The 22,291-nt window shown below is 40.8% G+C and overlaps 1 protein-coding gene across 14 annotated transcripts in view; it reads right to left on the reverse strand.

The window, feature by feature from the left end:
* KMT2A (lysine methyltransferase 2A) overlaps positions 1 to 22,291 on the reverse strand; it is a 74,520-nt gene that overhangs the window by 39,223 nt on the left and 13,006 nt on the right. For 12 of the 14 annotated variants that reach the window (XM_082410979.1, XM_082410978.1, XM_082410977.1 and 9 more), the window contains 4 exons: positions 10,441 to 10,510; positions 4,810 to 7,463; positions 3,308 to 3,485; positions 1,689 to 1,923 (listed from right to left, as the gene is read on the reverse strand). In XM_082410979.1, the coding sequence (XP_082267105.1) occupies positions 1,689 to 1,923; positions 3,308 to 3,485; positions 4,810 to 7,463; positions 10,441 to 10,510 (3,137 nt within the window). The remainder of the gene's footprint in view (positions 1 to 1,688; positions 1,924 to 3,307; positions 3,486 to 4,809; positions 7,464 to 10,440; positions 10,511 to 22,291) is intronic. The other 2 variants (XM_082410976.1, XM_082410975.1) reach the window with 1 other exon arrangement.

Genomic DNA, 22,291 nt, shown 5'->3' on the forward strand with positions numbered 1-22,291 from the left:
CCTACCTTGAGGATCTAAAAGGAGCAAATATCAAATTATTTTTGAAATGGGACTCAAATGTCTTGCAACCCAGTACTGACTAGCGCCACACACAAAACGATCAGTCATTATTTCTTACAGTCAAATCAGTCCTGCTCCCTTATGAGATTATTACTCATATAGTAATCTGAATACAAAATGGACTAAAATTACCCAAGTCCTTTGTCTGCCACTACAATGCTACAGGTCTGTCTCAGGGCTTTGATAGATATTTCAGTCCTCAGTTTATTGAAACTCAAAACTTAATTTGAAGTTTAATATTGAACTGAATCCACTGCAACCCCTAAATTTAGTGCAATTTTATCTTGCTATCATGTACCTTTTTTTGTTGTTCTGTGAATCGTCTCACTTCTTTCCACTAATGGGACTGAGACAAGATTCTTGCTTAAGGCCAGACTAAACCAAAGCACAGAACTTCTCGGTGTCTCCTAGAAACTGTCTCCCCTTAAGTAAATAATGCAGCATTTCTCCCAATTATGTTTTATATAAATCACTTTCGGGCTTCCCTGGCGGCGCAGTGGTTGAGAATCTGCCTGCCAATGCAGGGGACACGGGTTCGAGCCCTGGTCTGGGAAGATCCCACATGCCGCGGAGCAACTGGGCCTGTGAGCCACAATTACTGAGCCTGCGCGTCTGGAGCCTGTGCTCCGCAACAAGAGAGGCCACGATAGTGAGAGGCCCGCGCACCGCGATGAAGAGCGGCCCCCGCTTGCCACAACTAGAGAAAGCCCTCGCACAGAAACGAAGACCCAACACAGCCATAAATAAATAAATAAATAAATAAACAAACAAACAAATAAATAAATAAAATTTAAAAAAATAAATAAATCACTTTCATGTTATTCGTTCATTCAGCGAATATCTATAGATAATATCTATTCCTGGTGCCAGGCACTTGATGAGATACTCAACCACCAAAATTTATTTATGTAACTCTCTTGATCCACTTTCAACAAATTATCCCACAGAGCAGAAAGTGCATCCATAAACTGACTAGAAAAAGGGAAAAAAGGTAGAGTAATCAAAACTTCCAAGGAATTCCCTGGCGATCCAGTGGTTAGGACTCGGCGCTTTCACTGCCGTGGCCCGGGTTCGATCCCTGGTTGGGGAACTAAGATTCCGCAAGTAGCGCGCGGGGCGGGGGAAGACTTCCATAGGCATGAAAATATTCTGAGAGTTAGAGAGTGGAGAGACTTATATCACCAATATTTCCTGAATGCCATAAAGATAAAGGTAATTTCAGTTGACCTGATAAATACTAGGCCTAAATTCGTTGGTGATTAAGTAGAAACCCTCCAGAGTTGCACTGATATGGCAGCTCTAGACACATGTGGCTATGTGAATTTAAAATTACATGGAAATTTTAAATGTCGTTCCTTAGTCACACCAACCATGTTTCAGGTGCTAAACAGCCATATGGCTAAGGGCTACCACACTGACCTGAGCAGATACAGAACGTTCACAGCACTGCGCCTGAGGATTTCTGATTTAAGCACAGCCCAAACCCAGCACAGCACGAAATCCAAGCGTGCAACTCATCTTGCAACTTGAGGTGACTTGGTACAACCACACTGGGCGTTCGGGCGCTTTTTCTCTGTGACAAGCGGGACAGTGGCTGAGACCAGCCCCCCAGAGAGACGCGCACTCACTTGCAGCACTGCTTCTTTATGTTGCGGCCACCAAACTTGGGCTTGTCCAAGCAGTTAGTGCACACACCACAGTCCTCAGGCACCTGGCAGCCGGGACACTGTCCACACCGCCTTGACCGCCGTCCCTTCTTTACTGGAGGTTCCTGCGGCGCCTTGTTTCTGGTGACGGGTTTAATTGGTTTGATGGGCGGAGCAAGAGGTTCGGCGTCTTCTGAGCCAGCAATCGATGACTTGTCTGTTAAAGAAACGTGGCATTAGCTCTGACAGAGTGTCTGGGTCCTTCCTGGGAGCAGAGGGGAGATTCTCAAAATCTACTGATGTTAGTATATACATTCAAACCTTGTTTTAATTGGGACTCCAGAAATCAAATTCATTACAATAAAAATATTCATATGCAGAACACAGAGCCTGTTTTAAATAATTACTTAAATGTTTAAAAATGCCTGTAACTTGCAGCTTGATGAAAGAAGAAATCCAAACAATGAAAACAAAATACAGTGTAACCTAAAGTCAAGAATATGAATTGAGGGAGTTCCCTGGTGACCTAGTTGTTAGGATTTGGCACTTTCACTGCAGGGGCCCGGGTTCGATCCCTGGTTGGGGAACATCCTGAAAGCCACGCAGCGTGGCCACAGTAAAAAAAATAAAATAATTAATTTTTTAAAAAAAGAAAATATGATTTAAAAAAAAGAAAGTAAAGAAAGCATTAAAAGAAAAAAAAAAAAGAGGGCTTCCCTGGTGGTGCAGTGGTAGAGAATCCGCCTGCCAAGGCAGGGGACACGGGTTTGAGCCCTGGTCTGGGAAGATCCCACACGCCACGGAGCAACTGGGCCCGTGAGCCACAACTACTGAGCCTGCGCGTCTGGAGCCTATGCTCCGCAACAAGAGAGGCCGCGATAGTGAGAGGCCCGCGCACCGCGATGAAGAGTGGCCCCCGCTCGCCGAAACTAGAGAAAGCCCTCGCACAGAAACGAAGACCCAACACAGCCAAAAATAAATAAATAAATTAATTAATTAAAAGAAAAAAGAAAACAAAAGAATATGAATTGAATGCTTCTGAAGACTCTCTAAACCTCTAAATTTCATCTGAGCAGTCACCCATGAGAACGTGCCTCACAGACCTGAAACCACAGGGCCCCAGCTGCTGTGCTCTGAAATCCAGGGGTACAGAGGCCACACTTACCACAGGGGTTGCTCTCAGGCAGTGACAAGCGTGGCAGGGATACTAGGGTAGGCCTGTTCCCGGGAGACACGAGACTCCTCTGACAGTCAATGTTTGCTCAAGGGCTCCCTGACAGCCTTGCCAAACTTTCTCACACTGCATGGCATCCAGGAAGATTCTGCCCAGCCTTCCTTCCCACTCTCCTTCACTAGGGTCAGACTTACAGAGCAGTCTGACAGCTCTCCCAGCCTTTCCTGACTCCCTCCCCATTTCCTCTCTCAGGCATTTCCTCTAATAACACCCTTACAACATTTAATCCCCCCGCCCTCCGCCATCTGGTTTTTGGAGGACCCAGCCTAACATATAATGCTATGAAGAGCCTACTGGGCACTCCCAGGATGATCAGCAAACAAACCCAGTGTCTGCTTAGACCTCAAGGTTGACATCCCCGACCTACCATCATTTCCCATGGAAGACAAAATCTTTTCTCGTTCTTCCCAAGGTAAGGCACTCAGGGTGGGCATGTCATCAGGAAACACAGCTCGTTTTCGGCCAAGAGCAACAGCAGCTCTTCTGCAGACGTGTTTAATCCGGGGTCCTCGCACAGAGGTCTCCGATGAGTCACTTTCTTGACCCTGAGTGGGAGGCAAGCCAAAAACAAACAATAACAACCATATGCGTTGAAAATATAATTGAATGAAGCCAAGGTATAGTTGATTAACTTATAATCTAGACTCCACACATACAACTCTAGTTATTCCCAGCTGACATGCCATATCAATATATAGAAATCACCTACTTCTAAACTTGGCAGAAAAGGATTCTAATCAAAAAACAGAAACCAACTAAGCTTCTATTCCCAATTATACTACTTCTTTAAAATTTCCCTCAAAAAAAAATCAAGCTGCCAGTCTGCATTATCAAGAAGCTCATTCTCGTGTAAGTAGGGCTTATCTAAGCACAGACTATTTCTTATATTTCCCTGATCAACAGAGAAGTAGGGGGAAATAACCTATAAATGGAAGTATAAAAGGCCACGGCTCCAAACAGAAATGTCTCACATTTTAAAGAGCCACGGCTCCCATCACTAGGAGGTTAACCAAAAACATCCAAAATGGAGTCAGAAATAAGTCTCATCATATTCCTGCTAGACCCCTCAACTGGCAGAATTACTAAATGTAAATGTGGCCCTACGTTGAATAACATTAAAACCTAAGTTGGTGGTCATCTTAACCTAATTGGATATGTTGGTATGAACACGCATCTACTACATGACAATGTTTAAAAACAATCTAAAGATTGGCAGGTTTTCTCAGAAAAGGCCAGTGCCTAGCTCGCTTTGTTAATTAAAAAAAAAAAAAAGCTCTTCTTTACAAAAATCTGTTTGTCATCATCTTCACTAACTGAATTGTACAGCTTTTCTGTACGACAACTTGAGGCTAAGTGCTTCTCATATGTATTCTGCAAATACCTATTTTCTATTGGTCTAATCACTCACAACTCAGAGGAAGAGATCCCCGCCCCGTCCCTGTTTTCTATAGTAAACAACAGTAAAACAGTCTGACTGCAAAAATGCACCTTCAAAATTAAGTCACAGATTCCATCAAACCAAACCCATTAAGTACAAACAACTCAGCATTCAGGGTAATGTGGCCCCACGTACCTTTCAGTCTTGGTTCACCGCTTTCCTACACGTACCAGTCCAGCTATCCCCGTTCCTCAAGTACGTTTTATACGTTTCTATCTCTACCCTACACTGTTTCCTCTCCTTAAAAATTTCTCCCCTATCATCTTCTTCTACCTATCAAAATCCTACCCGTCCGTAAAGGACCACTGCGAATGCCACCATCTTTTCCTGATTCCCGTAACTGGATCTAACTGAAACACTCAGCCTAAAACTTGCTCCTAGATGGGGCTCGAGAGACTGTTGATTTTAATGGGCAAGATGGAAAAGAGTACCTGTGCTTTGGGCTGGTCAGTTTGTTTAAGACTCTTACTCTTCTCAATCTTGCAGAGCTGGGCTTTGGCCTTTTTTAGGAGGCTGGCAACCCTCTTGTCAGTCATTGGAAGCTTGTCTGCCTGAGCCAACATGGAGCCTATGGAGGAAGTGGAATGTTTAACAGTGCTAGATGAAGGAGTGGAAAGGCAGAGGGTTTTCTCCTTCTCCAGGGATGGGGCAGTTGGGCCGAGGTCCAAGTTGGTTTTTTCCAGATTTCCTCTCCCTTTCTTTATAAGTATTTTGGTTTTGACAGCTGTTGTATCCCCAAGAGTCACAGAAGCAATATCAGTCCCAGAATCAAGTGATGAAGACTTCTTCCGCCCGGTTGCTTTTTTGGCAGAAGATGAAGTGGCCACATCTTCACCAACAACCTTCTCTTTGGAAACCCTACCCACAGGATACAAAGCAGAGCTACTCTGAATTTCTGATCCCTTTTTCCTTTTCTCTTTCCTGGACTCCCGCTTATTCTCTTTTTCTCTCTCCCGGTCTCTCTCTCTACTCTTGTCCTTCTCCACGCTCTTGTCAGCATCTCGCTCTTTGGACAGCTCCTCAGGGGCCTTGTCTTTATTTCTCCCTCTCTCAGTCTGAGAGCCTGGGGTAAACCAAGGGAAGAGAGGAGTGGGACTACTGGACGAAAATGGCTCCGCCGGAGCACTAGTCTGCTTCCTTGGTCTCTGGTTTTTCTCTGCAGATTCCCCAGACTGAGTCAGGGAGTGAGAAGGAAAAGTAAAAGTTGGGTTTAAGGCACTAGTGGCAAGAGGGCTAACAGAAATGCTTAACGAGGAAGAGACAGAAGACGGTGGGGTGAGAGGTGACAGCTCGGAAGTGCTAAGCCTTCCACTTCTTGTCCTCATGGAGTGAGAAGGAGATCTTGGTTCTGATCGAATAGGGCTAAACACTTTTCTTTTCCTTTTCCTGTTAGAGACTCCTGACGAAGACGTGCCAGCAGAAGTTCGATTACTAGGCAAGGTTACAGACTCAAATATCCTAGAGTGAGCCTCACTTGGAGTAAATCGTGGAGCTCTCAGAAGAGGGCTCCTTTTGTGCATATCAAACCTTGTTCCGGAATGGAGTGGCGAAAACAATCGGGCTGAAGCAGCGGTACCAGATGTAGAAAACCCGGACGCGAAGCCGACGTCCTCAGGAGTCAGTGGAGGGGGGCGGAAATTATCAAATATTGGTTTGCGAATAAGACCTTCTTTGGCATACTTTGCTGAGGAAAAGTACTGTGGCTCTGACCTAGAGTGCTTTAAAGAAGTCCACCTAAATGTCGGTTCTCGCAAAATAGATTTTCGCTTCCCTTGCATGGGAGCGGCAGAAGTAGGCAAAAATGGTGATGCTAAAGGGATGGTTGGAGGCATGAGCCAAGGTGTGTGGTCAGCGATGCTGGAGGCTGGCTGCAGCGGGGGCGGTGGAGTAAGCAGGGGTGGCGGTGGCGAGGAAGAGGTCTGCTGCTGGGGGGCACTTTGTAGGGTGGACAACTTTTTCGTCGTTCTAGATCCAAAACTTCTCTCTGACACTGAATACCTTCTGCTTCTCCTGTCATTACTATCGTTTTCTGGGGACTGGGAAATAGGCAGTGGAGTGTGAACTTCGGGGGTATCGCTCCGCTCTTCAGGAAGTACCTGAATCTCCTCAGAGGCCTGAGAATCTGTGGAGGTATCAACACTGGGGCTACTGGATCGGGAGGAGTCTGAAGACATTTGAGAGGAGTGCTGAGAAGCTGCACTTGATTTTTCGGAAGATCCACAGGACGTGGCGCCGAATCTACTATTCGGTGTAGACTCTAGTCGGGCAATTTTAATTGGAGGGTCATAATCCTCATCCTCTATGAACCGCCGAGGGGTTTTAATGATCCTCGAGGAGATGGCACTGACAACAGGCATAATGAACTGTCGGATGTTTTTGACCTGTGTCTTCACTTTTCTTCCTTGCAGCTGAGCTGCTTCTTTCTCAATTTTCTTTTGAGCCCCCTTTTTTGCCCTCTGCAAGAGCTGCTTAGCAATTGTTGCATCTGTCCTTTTAGAAGAAGGAATAATCCTAACCGGCTTAATCCTTCGAGGGCTTTGTCTGACTACTGTCTTATCTTCTTTTGTGAGTGGAGGTGTTCCTTCCTTGTCTTTCCGGACCTTCTGGGGCTTTTCCAGTTCAGAGTTAATGAGGAGACCTGAAGGGGTCTTTATCCTTTCTGTTGATGGAGGCCTTCCTCGCCGGCGTACAATCTGTACCCCCTTCCTTCCTATTTGAAGCTTCCCTGTCTTAAACTTTGACTTGAGAGGAGAGAGTTTACCTGCTCTTAATTTTTTAATCTTTGTGGCTTGCTGAAACGTAGCAGAAGGTGTTCGTTTCATTTTCTTCAGGCTATCTTCTTTGTTTCCCTTTGGTAACTCTGAAATGTCCTTTCCATGCATTATTTTGAGTTTTACTCCAGGGAAGGTGGGAGGTCTTCCTCTCTTCTTTTCTATACTTTTAGAATCTTTCTTCTTGATCTTATCTCCAGATTTGGTCTCTGATTTATTTAGAGGGGAGAACACAGATGGGTCTGAGAGGAGAGCTGAATTTCGGTCAGAGCCACTTCTAGGTCTCCCGCGAGGTTTTCGAGGACTAGTTTTAACTGTGTATAGAAATTAAACAATGAAGAGCATATATTTAGCTTTGTAGTTTAGGTCTTAACTAAGCTGAATATAATTTAGCACAAGCCATTCTGTACTGAACTCTACCTGGGTCTAATCAGTCAATAAAACATCTTAATTGTGCTTAGTTTCTTTTCACCAAAAACCTGCCTAAAAGAAATCAAGTAAATAACATCCTACCTAAAAGAACACTTAACTACCTTTTTGATAGAAAAACTAAGATAATAAGAGGTTTTCAACTGAGCAATTAATATATAAAACTAATTTTCCTACAACTTTAGGTGAACAAGGTTTTTTCTGAATTAAAAAAAGGTGTGTTTTAAAAAAATCTGTATGACCTTTTCCATATCATAGCCACCAAGAGTTAACATCTGAGAACACATTTATAGTAAGTCATCCCATTTTTTCAACTCAGAATTTTGGCTTTAATAAATCTGAACGAGATGCTCTTCAGTCAACAACATACCAACTTCTATAGGCTACAATAATATACCAACTTCTATAGGCAGCTCAGCTTCCTATATTTTCAATCTGCCTTGCCAAAGTAAGTTAAGAGAGTTTCATTGAAAAGAAAAACATTCATTCATGAGACATCAGAATAAGATCACTGAACTCAGTGGTAGGTGAACTAATCAGTGAAATGACATGAGATGTCCATTCATCTATTCCCCTACCTACAGGTTCTTGAACTAGTTAGTCTCAAATTACAAAAAAGATTTAACCATAATTGATGTCAAGAGCAAACTGACAATATAAATCCGATTTCTTCTATTCTAAATAAAAGGAATTTGCCAACTTATAAATCAGCTCAATTTGCTGCTTATCAAGAGACTTCAGAAAACCACTGTTGCCTAAAATTCTCTTTTTTTTTTTTTTTTTTGGTTTTTGGCCATGCTGCACAGCTTGTGGGATCTCAGTTCCCTGACCAGGGATTGAACCCAGGCCCCAGCACTGAAAGCAGTGAAAGCCTGGAATCCTAACCACTAGGCCACCAGGGAACTCCCTAAAATTCTTTGTATAGTCTGTACTTTCTTTTCTTTTTAAAGATGCATTCTTTTTTATTGAAGTATAATCGACATACAATATATATTAGTTCCAGGTGTACAACATAGTGATTTGATTTATATACACCACAGATTGATCACCACATATAGTCTGTACTTTCTAAATGTATTAAGAGTTGCCTCCTCTATCATATCATCTCTTCTCTCGTGACTTTTCAATGTTTTATATGACTCAACATTCTTCTGAGATTAAAACCTCCCCTAAGAGGCACCAGAAGAGATTTATGCCATTATGATGAACATTTTAGACTATGGAACCAGCTTTCTAACAGAACAGAAATCAACAAAGGTCTTATTGTTGAGCTTTCTAAATATAAATGCTTTCCTCACCAATTAACTTGAAACTTCTCTTAATAGATTAAGATTCACAAATCTGTTCTCAATATATACTAATTACAACAAAAGTAATGGACTCAAAGACAGCAGAGAAACGGTTTCATTTCTTAATAAAGTATATACAGATGGTTTAAAAAAACAAACAAACAAAAACCAACATTTAAGGTACACTGACAGCCAAGAAAAAAACTTAAGAGGAAACCATCAAGAAAGGGTTGTGAATTAACAAAATAAACTCCTACCCAGAAGTACATCACAAGATTCCTTATAATCTTGGTAGACTTGAACTTGGCTACTCAAAGGCCTTTATTAATTCTGAAAACCTCTTCTATCCATCTTTTAAAAAAAGCTTTTGGTGGACAGGTAGAAAAAGCAGAATAGAGAAGAGTCCTGCTCTGCTGCTAACGTCCATAATCCACAACACATTCAAAGAACTCACAAATCAGTCAGAAGTAACTGCTCATCATGTCTTTTCTGGGCCTCATTTTATTATCTATAAATGAAGGGTCAGACCAGACAATCTCTAACATCACCTGATATGAAGTTTTAAGATTTCATCACATCTTAAAGAGAATATTGCTACTGTCTAAATGGCATAGATACTGGGAATACTACTGACTAAGTCCTCTCAACTAGAATGGCAATACCACCACCACTTGGGAAAGGAAAAACTGTCAACTTATGTGTTTGAGTTAGATTACTATATAATATATGATGACTCAAATGAAATGCAAATGCTAACAAACATCACAAACTATGTCAACATCAAGGACCAAAAGCACAGCTAACAACATCATATTTAACTAGACTGTCTATGCACATAAAATCAAAGACAACCATACAAGAAGTCAGAATGGCAGCACAGATGGGGAATGTTTTTTTCATCAAAAGATCTATAGCCCTCTCCTATACAGAACAGAATTCTGCAAGCCATTAAATGTTATTTCCACTGAGGATCATCTTGCAGGAGACTGCTGTTAAGTCTAGAATTTCAAGACATTCTAGATATAAGAGAACAATGACAAATATTGCTAATAAATGGAAATACCCATGTCGTTTTTATTTTCTTTATTTTAACACAGTTTTTCAAGGATCAGATAAAATAGTTTCATACAGTGCCAACATTTTGTTTTTAGCTCTTTGACAATAGTAGACCAAATTTCATCTGTAAAAAACAATGGCCAAATTATTTCCAAAGTCATATATACTGCCATACAATTCAAAATGTGTAAATCTGAGGATGCTGCTCTCAGTAGGTAACCTTCAATCTGCCTACCAGGTTTTGCAAGCATTCCATGGAAATCTAGCCCCCATGCCTCTGGTGGTTCCCACAGAGAAGCATAATCGAAGATAAACCAAGAGCGGCCTGACAGAGAAGTCCCTTAAAGAGGTCTAGCTAGCTCATAAGCCATTTCCTACTTAGTGTGAGGGAAAGGGAAGGATGCACCCAAAAAACCCCAGTATTTAAGACCACCCTTTACATGCAAAGAAGGCAAGGGGAAGTCACAGTCTCTTAACAAACAAAACGTAAAGATGCCATGCATTTAACTGGCCATACCTGAAGGAGACCTTGTGGGGCTTCGTACTCTGACTTCTTCATCTGAGCCAAAACCTAAGAACTGCTCATCCTATAACAAAGGAAAATTATTTTAAAATCAGGAAAAAAAAAAAAAAACCATGAATCTGAACATATCCCAAAGAAATGCCCAGAGGAGACACAAATGAATTTGGAAAATTTAGTCTCTATGTATTACTCATCATCATTCATATGGATATTATTATAAAATAACTTAATACTGAAATAAATGGACCCAGCCATATGGCTTCATTACAGACAAATAGGAGCTGTGTAGTAATTGAACAATGCATTGATAAGTCATCTTTGGTGCACAGTACATAGGGGACAGTCCTAAATTTCAAACTATAGATACAGCCCAAAACAATTAAAGAATGACTTTAATTCAAGTAAGCAAATCAGTACAATGGCAGAAATATACAGCCCCAATAAAACAAATATATCTTTTCAACAAGTAGCTAAGTCTACAGACACATAAGGAATAATCTACAATATCATAATCTCTTGCCTACTAAATATTAATAGAGACTGAAATTGCCATTATCGTCAGTTCCTTAACTCAGGAATTGACATTTAGATGTGATTTCTATACATTTGAGATCCAAAGATTCTCAACATGCATTTTATAGCATCATTTTTAAATGCCCTGTGATAAGAGACTTAATGGTGGGCAGCAGCATTTGTGAAAGGGATGATGAATTGACCACATCAATTCAAGAATGCATCCAAGAATAACTGAAGGAAGCATCTTATTTTCAGTCATAGTTAGAAAAGGCAAAAACTTCTCTTTACCTCTAACTTTTAACCTGCCTTTTAAAAAAATACTAAGGATTTAACCGATTTTGAACAAACTGTCAAGAAATATGGTCTATTTAAACAACCTGATTAATAGAAATTCACTGATTCAGAAACTAAGTTTTCTACAAAGAGATGAGAAAGAATTTCAGATGCCAGAAACAAAATCCACAATAAGAACAAAATAAGGAATTATAGACAGATTTTCTTGTACCTCCAATTTATACTGATAATCCCCAAACTAAGTTCCAACAGTTAAAGCCCTCCAATTGTAGAGGGGGTCACTTCATCCTCTCGTTTGTTGGCACATGCCACCACTGAAGAGAGGGAAGGGCTTGTCTGAGGTCTCAATTTTTTTACTTATTGGAGTGTTGTAAGGAATAAATGAAATAATTTATGTAAGTTATGTAATTTATGTAAAATCATTCATAAAACTATAATGTGGTGTCCATATTGTAGTTCTTATTATTGATGTGGTTTTAGAAACTGAAGTTCTGAAGGGCCAAATGACTTGCCCAAGATCATACAGTTATTTACAAATAACTTCCTACCATAATGGCTACAATCTAAAACTATGAATAAATATTTAAAGGAATCCAATAAATCACCTACAGTACAAAATACCCTATTCTTTCAGCTACTATTAAAGTAACATGACACCCATTTTCAAATCCTTAAAGTTTCTGATTTAATTCATTCTTTCCCTGCATTATCCTTATGGAACAACTGCTAATCTATGCATTTCACAAAGACATCTGAGGATTTCCTAACACTTGCCAGGGGACTACATTGCTACATGCGTAAGTTCTATGCTCCAAGTGTTGCAATGAGAGAGTTCTAGCAACTATACATATAATAGCCAACAGGTAAAGTAACCAACAGCTGGAGTAATGAAAAATGTTTAATCTTTAAAGGAAACATAAGAGATCCACACTGCTATGTTCATTATCAGCAACTTTAGTGAGTCACTTTTCTATATTTCTAACTTTCACAATATATAACTGTACAACCCTAATTCAGTGTGCTCCAAAAGAGTACTACTGAGCTGTCAAGCAGTAATTTAACTAACTCTGCCAATGTTTAAAGTTTCCAAGTACTTTCCAAAATGACAGAAAGCATTAACTCTTTCTTTGTGGTCTTGTAGTTGGATTAAGAAAAGAATGACTTGACTTCCACCCAAGAGCTTTCTTTTCACTTCAAATATAGATTGACTTCTTAAAGCATGCTTAAAAAATAAGCACCCATTGTTTAAATAATCCAGACAGTTTAGCCAAAAACAAAAGCCATCATTGTTATGTTAAAGAGCTCTGGTCAGCTAACTCTGAACTTCCAATTCCACGTAAGAGTCCCCCCAAATCTAAGGAAAACCAAGCTGAGAAAGCACTGGGGAAAAAAATGCTGCAAGAAGGCGCTACAAATGAAGTCCTTTTTGCCTCTCCTGTCGCTCCCATCACCCCCTTTAAACACATGGGGTTTCTGGAAGATGCAGTAAACAAGGTAACAGTGCTAGCTTCCCAGGGATTTAGGCTTGCCTAGAAATCAAAAGACTAAGTCAAAATGTCTACAAAAAAGGTAACAAGAGAAGCTGCAATTAAATCCATGTTTGGCACTATGGCATCATAAGCCTGGACAGCCGTGAAGAGAGGAAACAGGGGACCCCACACTACACAGGACAAAGTATTCCTGGAAACTGGGCCCAAACAGCCACCCACACTTTTCCTTTCACTCTGGCTTCCTCTGATGAGCACAGCACTCCAAGACAAAGTACAGGCAAGAGGCAACAAACCTATTCCTTCTGGATAATGATGTCCTTGGAGCCTAGATCGTCAAGATTTTACCCTCTTCTCACCTCCAAAGATAGAAAAATATCCTTGCCAAGTTGAGCACCATAAAATACTGTTGGATCATATTTAGCTTCCAGAGATTAGGAATGCAATGAAGCTAATGTCGTTTCCCAAGTGAAAGCTAATTCTAAAATAATAAATGTGTGGAATTTCTTTATTATCCCTACCCCTATCTCTAGGGGTTATTTGAGAACTTCCAAACATAAGTTTACTAGCAAATTCTACGTTACCCATAAATATCTTAACATTTGATGATTTTTATTTTAATGGCAGAATTTTAATCCTTTAGTGGCTATTATATTTGTGATGAAGCAATAGGAATATGTTTTCCACAAGAGAATCTAAGTGAACCCAAAGTAAGTATTACAGACAATGATGTTTACAATTAAAATGTAACGATGAAGATATTTTAGAAAAATACATGAAGTTTTGTATTTCAAGGAAATATGTGCTACTAGGACAACTCTGCAAACAAAACACTATTTCTTTTACTTGTCCATTCATTCAAAAACCATTTATATGCTACCTGTTCCCAATGCAAAGATAAGTAGTAAGACATGATCCTGCTCCCAAGAAGTATCTAAAGCAGACAGGCAGGTGCACAATCTCAGCCTTCCTTTAGAAAGCCAAAATGCCTTAAAATGTCGGTGAAGGATAAATTACTATGTAATTCATATTCTGGAACAAAAAACTGGCTTAAATCTTGGAATAGTTCATTCTTCCACTTGTATTAGTATTAGGTTCATGGAGAAATATTCAACAAATTTCAAAATTCTTCCAAAGGATGGCAATGTCTCTCTCCATGCCTCAGTATTGTACTAGGCACTGCTCCAGCATTAGAAATCAGAGAGAGTTTAAGTAATTGAGACCTGAATCATCTGCAGTGATTAGATGCGACACAGTTCCTAGTAATACCAGCGATCTGATAAACTTGCAACTGATAGACGTCAATGCCTTTTCCTTCCTACCCCCAACTAAAATAGATTTTAGCTCCTCCCGTAAGTTCTTGCCAATTTGGTCAGAGCAGAAATCATTCACCTGGAGTTCTTCACCTCCCAATCTAATGTGGAGGTTCCAAAGCTATTTTGAAAACTCTTCTTGGCCACACCTGGCCTTTGATGAATAAGGCCTAGGATGACCGCTCATACCCTTCTTTCTTTTCTAGCAAGAGACTCAGCACTTCAGAGCACTGAATTAGGTGGTAAGTACCTTAGCATTCTTCTGTCTCCAAAATGTTCAGTCTTTAGAGTTTAAAAAAAAAATCAAATTTCTTCACCTACAGAGGTGTATTGATGAATCAACTGAAAATAACATCAAAAACCATAGACAGTATCAAAAGCGCCCTGATACGTAATTGTTTGAAATTCTTTGTTTTGAAGGCTTATAATTTTTGGTATCATCATATATGGTTCCATCATATGAGGAGGCCACAGAACTAAGAAAATTACTAAGAACTAAAGAAGACGAAGAAACATCAAGGAGGCATATTGTGCATCTCAGCAGCTCTAGTTAAAGAAGAGTAACACTTCTCCTTTGGGAATTTATTCCAGTTAGCTATCACTTCTGCTGGCACATTTCTCTGAGTGTCTATCGCTACAAGCTCTAAAATACCAAGGGCTTGGGAATTCCCTGGTGGTCCAGTGGTTAGGACTCTGCGCTTTCACTGCTAAGGGCCTGGGTTCGGTCGCTGGTTGGGGAACTAAGATCCCACAAGCTGGGCAGTGTGGCCAAAAAGATAAATAAATTTAAAAAATAAAATACCAAGGTCTTAGTGTTGCATTTTAAAGACATACACACATAATCACCAGTACTTAATTAGCATAATGGATACAGAATGTGTTTACAAGTTTGTCTCCTTCTCTAGAGCATTTACTCTTTAAAGACAGGGAAAGTTTACTTATTCATTGTTGTATTTTAGTATCTGGCACAAATTTAGAGTAATAAATGTTTATAAAATGAAAATAAAGGAAATGCAGTATACTAATTGTTTAAAAAACATTACGTGGTAATAGCACAGTAGCAGAAAATACTGGTGGACTCAAAAGAATTAGACAATAAGATTCTTCTTTTAAGAATTCATAGGGAGGGGTCTTCCCTGGTGGCGCAGTGGTTAAGAATCCGCCTGCCAGTGCAGGGGACATAGATTCGAGCCCTGGTCCAGGAAGATCCCACGTGCCACGGAGCAACTAAGCCTGTGCACCACAACTACTGAGCCCACGTGCCACAACTACTGAAGCCCTTGCACCTAGAACCCGTGCTCCGCAACAAGAGAAGCCCGGCAACAAGAAGCCCACACACTGCAACCAAGAGTAGCCTCTGCTTCGCCGCAACTAGAGAAAGCCCTGGCACAGCAACGAAGACCCAACACAGCCAAAAATAAATAAATTAATTAATTTTAAAAAAACACAAAAACTAATGGAATGCAGTGTGTTTCCTGCTATGCCAAAGGAATACACATGCCAGAAAAATAAATATGGAAGCACAGCAGAAAGGTGACTAACCCAGTCAAGGAGAAAGAGTCAGGAAAGCCACTGCGGAAAGGGTGAAAGCTTACTCTAACTTCTGAAGGATGGTAAATTAGGGTTGAAGGGAGATATTTCAGGCAGAGAGAATAACACATACAAAGCCACAGAGATAGAAAAGAGCATGGCATGGAGTGAAATTACAGACAGTTCAGTAGGGCTGAGGCCCTAGCTGATGTGGGAAAGGAGCATAAGATATTGAGGAGGAAAAAAGGCAGAGGCAGATCATGAAAGGTCTTAAATGCCTTTCTGAGTTTGAAGTTTATCTTCAAGGAAGTGTGGGCCTCATCCTGAGGGCTACAGCTCATCAGTAACACTTTCGGGCAGGAGAGAAGCATGATTAGATTTATATTTTCGAACGATCACTATGACAGCAGTGGGGAAGTAGAGACTGCCTTTTAAACCAGAGGCAGTAAGAACAGCTATAAAATGACTGCAGTGGCAATGGGGATTAAGGAAAAGGGCAGATTCCATAGACAGTTAGGAGGCAAAATGAACAAGGTTTCAATATAAAGGGTTCAGGGGATGGAAAGAATCAGTAAAGACTTGCAGGTGTTGGGCTTAGGTTGATTAGGTTTATGGTGATATATTTATAAGACTGGGAAAAAAGAAAGAAGAGAGGTTTCTAGGAGCAGGAGGGAAATCAGTTTAGACGCTTGAATTTGAAATGTCTGTCCAAGTTGTAAGATATAATGATCTGAAGAAAACACATCTGATTCAATGAATTTATGAATGCTGAAACTGTATGTATAAACAGTCACCCAGGGAGAGAACAGAGAAAAAGAGAATCCATGGCAGATCCCCAGGGAATACCCACACTTCATGTACAGGGGAAAGGGAAGCTAAGGGGGGAGACAGAGATGGAATGGCCAAGGAGACAGATCATGTATCTAAGTACAGAACAGTCAAGGGAAGAATACACATCAAGGGATGGCCAAGTTGGGGAGGGACACAAAAGGATTCTGTACAGAGGATATCAAAATTGGGAGGTCACCCATGACCTTACCAAGGTCAACTTCAAGGCAGTGTTAGAGGCAGGAGGAACCAAAGCGCAGTGGGTCAAGGTGTGATTAGAAAGTGACAAAAATGGAAGTCAGTATAGACCACTCCTTTGAAAAAACTCAATTACATGGGAAAGAGACAATGGGCACAATGTAGGGAAAGATTTGCCTGGGGGGATTACTTATTTGTTTGTTTGTTTATTGGCCGCACCACACAGCATGTGGGATCTTAGTTTCCTCACAGAGTGGAGTCTTAACCACTGGACCTCCAGGGAAGTCCAGGATTACTTTTTGAGTTGAATGTGTTTAGATGCTGGAAGAGAACATAGCAGCCAGGAAGAGACTGAAAATTCTCAACAGCAAATCGCTAATAAATGGAAAAGGGATGGGGAGGAGGGGTCGGCACTGAGAGAGAATGAAGACAAAGTGCAATGGAAGGGAGTTCTCTCCTGTCAGAAAAGGCGCTAAGCATGCATTTAGTTGCAGACAAGTTGATAGGCAGGAGAAAGCTTAGAGAGTTTGCTGAAATCACAGGCAAAAAACTCTCTTTATATGGGCATCTGCCAGACGAGAGAGACAGATTTCTTCAGATTCTCAAAGAAAAAAAGAGGCTCACAACCTACGAAAGTTTTTTAGAACGTAGCTCTAAAGGAAATAAATCATGGACAATGGCTGATTAAGAATAAATGGGAGGGCTTCCCTGGTGGCGCAGGGGTTAAGAATCCGCCTGCCAGTGCAGGGGACACAGGTTCGAGCTCTGGTCTGGGAAGATCCCACATGCCACGGAGCAACTAAGCCCATGCGCCACAACTACTGAGCCTGTGCTCTAGAGCCCATGAGCCACAACTACTGAGCCCCTGTGCCACAACTACTGAAGCCCGCATGCCTAGAGCCCATGCTCTGCAACAAGAGAAGCCACCGCAATGAGAAGCCCACGCACCGCCACAGAGGAGCCCCGCTCGCCGCAACTAGAGAAAACCCGCGTGTAGCAACGAAGACCCAATGCAGCCAAAATAAATACATTTATTTATTTATTTATTTATTTATTTATTTATTTATTTATTTATTTATTTATTTATTTATTTATTTATTTATTTATTTATAAAAAAGAATAAATGGGAGGGAGGGGACTTCCCTGGTGGTCCAGCAGTTAAGACTCCACGCTCCCAGTGTAGGGGGCCCGGGTTTGATCCCTGACCAGGGAACTAGATCCCGCATGCCGCAACTAAAGACCCCCACATAGATCCCGCATGCTGCAACAAAGATCCCCAGTGCCACAACTAAGACCCGGTGCAGCCAAATCAATCAATCAATCAATATTTAAAAAAAAAAAAAGAATAAATGGGAGGGGGTAATGGGGAGAAGTGGGAAATCAGATGCAAAAATTGATAAAAATTGATTTGGTTGGAAAGGGGTAGCCACAGCAGGGCCAAGATCAAAGACAAATAAAGTATCAGAACCTTGTTAATTCTAGGATGGTATGGTCAAAGCTCATCCAATAAACAGCAGGAGCTACCTTTGGGTCTCAAATGTAGACAAGGCATAACTTTGAAGTTTGAAGTTTATTCTAGATACACACATATGAAATTAGAGTAGGAAAGAGACTGAATAATTGGAGACCAGATAGCAGTCTATCTGCTATCCCCACTGCCACTTCATTTTGAGCTATATGTTCAGCCAAAATTCAAATGTGACTGGCATTCGATCACTCCAGCAAGTATTTACTGAGTGTTGCCAGGCACTGTTTTAGACTCTACACAAGTGAAGAACTGACAAAATTCCTGCCCCATGAGAAAATAACCATGTAACAAATAAAGAACGCAACGAGGGCGCGAAGGATTGATGGGGGTTACCTGTGAGGGCTGTTTTCACTAGGGTGGTCAGGAAAGGCTGCTGACCTTGGCAAACTGTGGGCCACAGGCCAAATCTGGCCTGCCACCTGGTTTGTTCAGTCCATGAACTAAGAATGGTTTTTAACATTTTTAAATGGTTAAAAAAATCCAAAGAATATTTCATGCACATGAAAGTTATATGAAATTCAAATTTCAGGGTGCATAAATAAAGTTTTATTGGCACACAGCCCCGTGTGTCATCATTTCTGTATTGTCTATGGCTGCTCCTGGACCACAACAGCAGGGGGGAGTCGTTGCGACAGAGACCATCTGGCCCTTTGCAGAAAAAAGTGGCTGAACCCGGATTTAGACCTAAATGATGAGAAAAAGACAGACATATAAAGATCTAGGTGGCATAGTATTCTAGCTAGATAGTAAATGCAAAGGCCCAGAGACAGCACGAGCGTGGCACATATGACAGACCAAAAGGCCAGTGTGGCTGTGCAGAATGAGTGAGATGAGAAGAGGTGGTGCTGGAAGAAGCAGACCTGACCAGAGGCCAGATCATGTACGGCTTTGCCAGACAGGGTAAGAAATCTGGATTTATCCAAGCAGTGGGGAGAAGGGAGATGGGGGAGAGATACCAACATGTTTAAAGTGAGGGAATAATAAGACCTGACTGATTTACACATGGAATCCACAGTTGCTGTGTGAAGAACAAACTTCACTGAGGTAAGAACACAAGCAAGGAGATAAGGGAATAGTCCAGCCAAAAGATTATAATGGGTAAGTGTGGGGTTTTGGTAGGAGAATTAATGAGAGGAAGTTGGATTTAAGGTATTTTGGAGGTAGTACAGACAGAATTTGCTGATGGGTTATTCGGAATGTGAATATAGAGAGAAATCAAGGATAACTCTCAAATTTTAGGCCTGAGCTATTGGGTAAAGGGTAGAGTCATTCTGAAACAAGGAGAAAGGAGAAAATCAAGACTTTCTGGACATGGGAAGTGTAAGGTACCTACTAAATATCCAAGTGCTTCAATGCATACCTGTTTCCTTGTCTGGGAATAGCAGTGGCTACCTCAGAGGGTGGGCAAGATTAGGTGAGATAATACATGTGAAGCACTGAGAATACTGCCTGGCCCACAACAAACACTCAATAAACGCTCATCATGCTTATTCTTATTATTATGCAAATGAAATGTCAAATAGGCAGCTGGAAATACAAGCCTGGGACTCTAAGAAGTAGTCAAGGTTTAGAGACAAAGATCTAGGAGTCCTCAGCATACAGATGAGGCCTGGATGAGGTCACTGAGGACAAGTGCACAGATAGAGAAGGTGGCCAAAGGCAGACTCTTAGGTGACTCCAGCATTCAGGGGAGTTAAGCAGAGGAAGGATACATAGAGAATACTGAAAATTAATAACCAATGAGTTAAGAAAAAAGCAGATGAGTGTAGTGTTACAGAATCCAAGAAAAGAGTGTTTCAAGAAGGGAGTGGTCACCTGGTTCAAATGCTGCCCAAAGGTTGAACAGGAGGAGGACTGAGAATTATCTATTCAATCTGGCAAGAGAGAGGCCCTTGAGGATTTTGATAAGAGCAATTTCCTAGAGTCATGGAGATAAAAGCCCAATTGCAGGGGTTGAGGAGTGGCTGAGAGGTGAGAAAGTAGCACCTGCAATTACATACTGCACTTTCAAGGAGTTCTGTCGTGAAAGGGAGCAGAAAATTGCGTAGTTGCTGGGGGAGGACCTGGGGTCAAGAGTTTTTTAAAACAAGGATTATATTAAGACAGTTAGACAGTTTTATATGTTGATGAGAGAGAAACTGCTGATGCAGGAGAGAGGGGGACTGACTGCAGGAATGACCTTGAGTAGATGAGAGGGGACAGAATCCAGAGTACAAGTGGAGAGTGGCACCTCCTCAGTTGCACAAGGCAGTAAAGGATGTGCTAGTACTTAAGTTCCCTTTTAACAGGAAGGGGAAAGCTATTAAATACCCTGGGAGTACTTTAAATATCTTGATTCATATATTACACTTGGTATAACTGACTCTCAAGAATCAGTAAATCAGTAAATGAAGACTACTACTTGAATTGCTCCCAAGAACAGTTCTGTTAATATTAGTTTTGAGAGCTTTGGCCTTCAAATTACCAACTTCCAAAGTATCTTGCAAGGTATTATAATTTTAGTATGTATATTCATGCTATATTTTAAGCCGAGCTCAGTAAAGAGAAATTAGACAGTAAGTTCCATGAGGGAAGGGGGGAAGGGACTTGTTCAATGCTAATGCCCCAACACTTGGTCATCTGCCTGGTACATAAAAGATGTTCTTTGAAAAATAGATTCGATTTCCAGTCACCGTTTCTTACTCTGTAGAGTGCTGTGTTTATGAATGCCATTTAGGGGGGAAGATGAGCCTCTTTGCAAGCAGTTTTTCACCATTTGTAAAAGAAAAAAAGATAGTGACACCTGTAAATCATTTCCAAAAGGTGAATTTAACAATGATGTTGTTGAATTTATAAGAAGGGAAAAGAATAAAATACGCAAGCATAGTCAAACACACAGATATCAGGAGACAAACTTCTTAAGCCAAGATGGTTTCTGAAATCCAAGCAGTCTAGAAATGTACACAGTTACTGAACTGACATCATAGTCTCCTGTCAACACAATGGCAGGGACAGGGCCAAGGCCAGATTCTCTCTGGCTATTGGTGCCTCAAAGAGAACTGTGGCTGTTTGAATGCATAACAGATAGGAAGAGATTTACCCTGTTTTAAATATGATCTCTGCCTGATACTGAGAAATGTTAACCCCAAAAGTCACCTAGGATTAAAGACTGCAAAGACAGTAATACAATGTTCTTCAGTAACAACAGTTGGTAAAATTTTCACCCACACAAGAATGAAATTGTTTTCAAATATTTAATTCAATTCTACCTAGCAACTCTCACCTAAGAAATACAAATGATACCCACTTTGTAATTAAAGAAAGAAGTATCTCCTCATCCTCACTCCATTATCAACAAGAGCAAGAAGCAAAGATGCTCAAAACAGCTAAACAAATGAGACAGGTGAACTCCACCCATCCTGCTCCGGAAAAAGAGGTAGACAAAAAGAAGCTCACTGTCTTAAAAAAAAAAAAAAACAAAATGAATGCACTACATCAGATAGTAAGCTATACAGATTCTTGGCAATGCCCCAAATTACTTCACAGGACCTTAAAAAACAAACAAAAAAACAAAAATCAGGACTTCCAAACTCCTAGGTTCCAAGTCTGAACTGGTTTATCTACTTGCTGAAGCAGAAGAAATAAGCCCACTTAACTGATATACTGTAGAAATTAAATTAATCAGCACAATGACAGGGTTTATTCTTCTCTGTTTAACAGGAAAGTACCACAAAATGACTAGATCCACTTGAATAGGCTGGAAAAATTAAACAAACACCAACACTGTTTTCAGAGATGATTCTTTTTATTACAAGAGGTTTTGGTCCTCCATATGCCAACTTTCAGCAGTTAACTTCATTTTGAGCTATATGTTCATTCAACTACAAGTTTCTACTATAAAATTTGTATTTTTTTCTTCCAGCTTGTTCTGATCTTGCTGCAAAAGTCAGGTTGCATCTTTCCTTCTGGGCTGTCGAATGATCAACAGCAACTAAAGTAACATTGAGAAATTCACAACTTTCTTTCCTCTAAAGGTAAAAAGAATTATCTCTCCAAAAAGCCAGTTTTCTGAAGGAGCAAAGTGAATTTACGTGACAAAAGTAAACATTCCCTTTGGCAAAACAACAAAGCTACTAAGTCAGCAAACACAATTTTGACCTAACATTTTTGAG

This window comes from Balaenoptera physalus (genome assembly GCF_965194825.1).
Source record: "Balaenoptera physalus genome assembly, chromosome: 10".
Lineage (NCBI taxonomy): Eukaryota > Metazoa > Chordata > Mammalia > Artiodactyla > Balaenopteridae > Balaenoptera > Balaenoptera physalus.